The sequence below is a fragment of the Miniopterus natalensis genome, chromosome 17 (genome assembly GCF_054644295.1).
Source record: "Miniopterus natalensis isolate mMinNat1 chromosome 17, mMinNat1.hap1, whole genome shotgun sequence".
In the NCBI taxonomy this organism is placed as follows: domain Eukaryota; kingdom Metazoa; phylum Chordata; class Mammalia; order Chiroptera; family Miniopteridae; genus Miniopterus; species Miniopterus natalensis.
The window spans coordinates 19,008,168-19,013,173 of NC_142097.1; the positions used below are offsets into that span (position 1 = coordinate 19,008,168).

Genomic DNA, 5,006 nt, shown 5'->3' on the forward strand with positions numbered 1-5,006 from the left:
CACTATCAGTGGCACTTGAATCTCCTGCTACCAGATGACACAGGACAGCAGAAAGAAAGGTCTAGCTGAAGTCCCTGGAGGTCGTCACCAGTCACCATATGCCACTCCTTGGCTGCCACCAGTGTGTCAGCAGTCACCAGCTGGAGGGCCAAGGCACCATGGCCACCTTCTGCGACCAGAGCCACAGAAAACAAGAGCCCTCTCAAACAAGCCAGAGGTACACTACCGCAGACCCAGAAAGGGTAGTCAGATAAAATATAGGACACGGAACTCAATTTGCGTTTCTGGGACACAGCAAAACACTTTTTGATGTAAGTATGTCCCATGCAGCATTTGGGACATACTCATAGCAAAATTTATCATGTATTCACAATTCAAATTTAACTTGGGCATCCTGTTTTTGTTGCTATCATTGTTTATTTTTTCTTTGCTTGCTTGCTTTGATAAATTTGGCAAACTTAGGTTCAGGTAAAGGGTCTAAAAACTCTGCCAGGTATGTTCAAGGGAGGCACTGAACCCCTGCCCCCAAGACCTCCCAAGAATGAAGGTAAACCTTCCGGGGTAGGCTTTTTGGAGCCTGCCTTAATCCCAGCCCAAGTGGACAGGTGAAGAAACCCCGAGGTGCTTTGGCTCCAATGTGACACCTGAAATCCCAGTGAGAGCTGAGAAACACAATTATGTTAAAATATTCTTTATTAGTTGATTTGTGCCCCTTCCTGGGGCAGAACCCAAAGCACATCTCCCAGCCTGCTGAGCATGGCCTGGTCCATCCAGAGAGGATCCTAGTAGTTACAGCCTTCCACCCAGTCCCTGAGGTCCTTGCCCATGCAGTGATGCCTCCAGGCGTCCCTGAGGATGGAGAGTGGGGAGAGGAGAGACCAAATCAGCTGCAGCCGTCAGTCCCTGCTCAGTGAAGAAAGGAAGGCACTTGGGCCCTAAACCAGAAATTAGGAGAGGAAAGGGGCTAGCAAGGAAAAGAGAGAAAAGTAAAGTGTTAACTAGCAAAGTACTAAAAAGGAACAGAATGGCCCATAAAAAGAGTCATTTAGGTAGCCCCCGCACTTCCCAGCGTGGTCACAGAGGACTTTGCTCAAGTTCACCCAGAAGTCAGTGCCAAAGGCCTGGAGCCTTGGAGTCCAGTCCAATGCTCTTTCCATAATCATGCTGCTTCTGCTGACGATTGTGCCCCCTTACATGTGTACAGCCCTTTACAGTTTACACAGCACTGTCCCATCCATCACCCATGCATCCGTCCCCCGCAGTAGCCCTATAAGGTGGATTAGGGAAACATTATGATCCTTGTATTCCCAATGAAAAACTGACACTGAGATGCAAAATGACTTGCCCAAGGCCCACAGCTGGTGAACAGCAGAACTGTGCCCTCACCCAATTTCCCTGGGCCTTTCCATTCCTGCTAACTCGGTTTATAGACTCAGGACCATGACATTGTTCGGGTGCCACACTGGCATCTTGAGGAAGATAAGGAAGATCCTGGGGTTCTGGGTCCTGTGATCCCAAGTTCTGGGGCTCCTGACTTTGATAACTAGTATCCTCATGAAGTCAATGTCAAAGGGCCCGATGACCAGAAGTATCCCTAAAGGACCTCTCTTGCCCTGTCAAACAAGAGTGGTCTACTGGCTACTTGGTCTCTTCCATTAGACTGTGAGGCCCTTGAGGGCAAGGACTTGGGTCTCAGCCATCTCTGCAGCCCAGCGCCCGGCACAGAGCAGGTGCCAATGTGTGGCCTGCGAGGAATAAGTAGCACCCTTTCCACGTCCTGGGCCCGCTCCCTACCAGCCTCAGCTACCTCGGTTACACATTTCATGAGCTTGCTCCCGCTGTACAAGAGAGTTGCTCTTTGATGTAACACAAAACGACCAGTTTCTCCCATCCCAGGGTGGCACCCCAAGGCTCAGGGCCTTGGACTCCTGCTGAGCCTGCATGCACACTGCCTGGTTTTACCCGTGTGCCTTGTGTCCTGGGGGCCTGCCTCACTCCAATCCAGTCCTAGGGCTTCCTCTGTTCTCACCCAGCATTACTCCTAAGCTGTGGCCATTGTCCAGGCCCATCGCAGACCTTCTCTGTACTCGCAGCCATGCTCACCCCCTCCTCTGCCTCACCGGCCGCTGATCACCTCCCCCTGCTCCACAGCCCCTCCTGCCCAACCCTTCCCCGGTCCATCGCCCGTGTTCCTGTCCCGGTCCAGACCCAAATCCCTCCTACACTCCTGCAAAGATCCTCTGCTGCTCCCCCTGCCTCTAGTCTCTCCCTAGACATTTGGTGCCTTCCAGTGACTTTACCAGCCTTGTCACTATCACACCCGCCCATGGTTCTGGTTGCACCGCCACCTGGACTATCTGACCTTCCCCACATTCTCCCCCTGCTGGTCTATGAGGAAAGGGAGGTTGGAAACTCTAAGTGACACTGCCATCAGAAGATGCTGGGCAGCTGTTGGGCCACTGCTTCCGAGGACCTTTTCTGAACCCAAGCCCCATCGGTCCCCTCGGACTCCCTTGCCTGTGAGGAGGGCTTCCCATCAGGTGGGAAAGAAGCAGGAAAGGGGAAGGCTGGCAGGGTGAGGCTCCAGAGAGCCACCTTGCTCAGGCAGGGAGTCTATTATTTCATCTGTTATACACTGTGAGCCTTTAAAAAACGATGCCACCATTAAAAACAAACAAGAAAGGTTTACTAGACGCAGCTCTAGTGGACCTGGAGGCAGGCACCCCGACATAGGCAAAGCTTGAAGGAGCCAGGCTGGCTCCACGGCCCCCAGGGAATTGCTAATTCCCCCTGAAACGCAGGGTGCTGGCTGTCATACTTCAGTGGCGGCTATGCCCCCCACGGAAGGCGAGGGGTTCCACTGTGAAGCTACAGAATGGTGCCTGGGACAAGGCGGGCACTCAGCAAAGGATAGCTCCCTGCAGCGGTCCACACCCTGGCCCCATGCCCTGGGGCTCCAGCCCAAGTTACTTACCAGTTGCTCAGCCCCTGGGGCTGTTGACTTATCTTCATGGCACAGATAACAGAATTCTTAAGGTCAGGTTCCAATAGCTCTGGGGTGGGAGGCAGAGAAACAGGGTGAGGAAGCAGGGGGCAGAAGAGCTGGACATGCATGAAGAATGTGTCTGTCTGTCTGTCTCTCTCTCTCACACAGACACACACACAGACACATAGACCCCCGCCCCTCCACACACATACTCTTCCATCCTAAGCTCAACCCTGTCTCTCGACCCCTCTGGAAGACAGGCATCACTCTGTCACTTTTGTCTCTTATCAGGAGCAATCCCTGTTCCATTCCTGGGCTCTCAGGACAGTCTCCCACCTGGGAACCCAACTCAGGTTCATGGAGGACCTGCCCTCATCACTGACTCCATCACACCCTCCTTGGCAGGAACAGAAGGATGGAAGGGATCCCCACTCAGAGATAAAGGCCAGAGGAGAAAACAATCCAGAAAGAAGCACAGGCTGGGGCAGAGGCCTGGCCCCCGCCAGCCCGGGCTCAGGCCCTCCTACCGGTGCAGTACATGTTGCACCACTTGTGGGTATATTCCTTCAGAGTTTTGCACCACCTCCGGCTGTTGATCTGGAAGATGCCATTGTTGGTGCTTCCATCGGCTTCATGGTCTACAGCAGCTGAGTCAAAGCCACTTGCGTAAAAAGCAAGACAGAGCCCTGTATAGGGTGGAGACACAGACCAATGAGTCAGACCAACATTGTCAAAGCCACCCCAGACCAGAGAGCTCACAGTGCAGGTCCCAGGTGCCAGCTTCAACTCGTGCTTTGAGGTGATCGGGGCAAATGTCCTCCCACCTCCTGGACTAAAGAATCCACCGAGCCTCAGAGGGGCAGAGTCACTGCTCAGGGTCAGGCCTGGACCTCGGGCCTCCTGCCCCTAGGCCTGCAGTCTTCCAGTTGTCTCCCTGCTCTGCATGTACTGAAGCCCAACAAGTGTTTGTGGATGAACGAATGAGAACTCAATCTCTAAGGCAAGATTGGGAAGATGCAGGTGGGACCTGTCGAGGGGCTGGAACTAGAGTAAAGGAGTCCATGGGGCTCCACTTCACAGCGTCCCCAATCCCCCACCAGATGGAAGTTTGGTTACTGGCTTCCCCAGTTTGCCCTGAACTTAGTGGGCATGTCCGAGCTCATGCCCAGATGAAGATGAGGCCACTAAACTGTTCTGTGGACTCGAGCACTGGGGGCAATGAAGGGGCGATCCTGGTGTGACTGCCTGCTGCCTGCTGGCTGTAGACTGAACTCTGCTGGGTGTCCTCTCCCCATGACTTCATCTAATTCTCATTCCACAAATGAGAACTGAGGTTCAGAAAGGTCAGAGGCCACAGCCCTTGAGTGAGGAGGAGGGAGGGGAAGAGGGAGAAAGCAGAGGCGGGGGCCAGGGCCAGCCAGGGAGAGCGGTTCTCACAGTCGGCCAGGCTGTGACCACGGTACCCCTCCAGGCCGAGATCCTGAAGCTCCCGGAACAGCTCGCAGCGACTGTAGACTTTGGCTTGGCCAGAGGGGAGCAGGCAGCTTAGCACAGAGGCAAAGGCCAGCAGCGTGATGCCAGGGGGGCATAGTTGTCCTCTGGGAGCCCAGCTCCTGGCTTCCATGCAGGGCCGAGGTGGAGCCCCCACCACACTGGCTGGGAGCTGGGCTTTGAGACCACAGGCAGCTCCACAGCCCTGGTCGTCCTCTCACAGACTCTAAGCCTTGGAAGAAGGAGAGAAACAGGGCCTGAGTGGACCTGGGAGATGGGAGAAGGCTCCACACTGCCAACCAGCTGCCCTCAGCCCTGAGGAAGCATCAGCCACACCCCGAGATGCAGGGGAGGGCTCCCTGAGCCTGCGCCTCTCCCCTCCAACCTGCCTGACACCACCCTGTCCCAGAAGCTAAGAGAAAGGAAGAGAAGGAGACAGGGGAAGGAAACAAACATATTTTGAGCTCCGTACTATGTGCCAGGCATTACTGAAACCTGAGACCTGGATTTCAGAAGTAGGAAGGAGCAA

General features: G+C 54.5%; 1 protein-coding gene across 1 annotated transcript; it reads right to left on the reverse strand.

The window, feature by feature from the left end:
• Window positions 1–782: 782 nt before the first annotated feature.
• Window positions 783–4,668, reverse strand: LOC148091243 (sperm acrosome membrane-associated protein 3-like). The gene is made up of 4 exons (XM_087826561.1): window positions 4,424–4,668; window positions 3,514–3,672; window positions 2,975–3,053; window positions 783–849 (listed from the first exon to the last, which is right to left on the reverse strand). Exons 1-4 carry the CDS (start codon window positions 4,608–4,610, stop codon window positions 783–785), a joined length of 492 nt encoding a protein of 163 aa, XP_087682687.1. The 5' UTR covers window positions 4,611–4,668.
• Window positions 4,669–5,006: the final 338 nt, after the last annotated feature.

Bases quoted from the DNA above. Each gene is read 5' to 3' on its own strand.
- LOC148091243 (XM_087826561.1), bottom strand. From the start codon at position 4,610: ATGGAAGCCAGGAGCTGGGCTCCCAGAGGACAACTATGCCCCCCTGGC. The intron at 3,054-3,513 runs GTAGGAGGGCCT...CTCCCACCCCAG, and splicing joins GTGCAACATGTACTGCACCG to AGCTATTGGAACCTGACCTT. The intron at 850-2,974 runs GTAAGTAACTTG...CTCCATCCTCAG, and splicing joins CCCCAGGGGCTGAGCAACTG to GGACGCCTGGAGGCATCACT.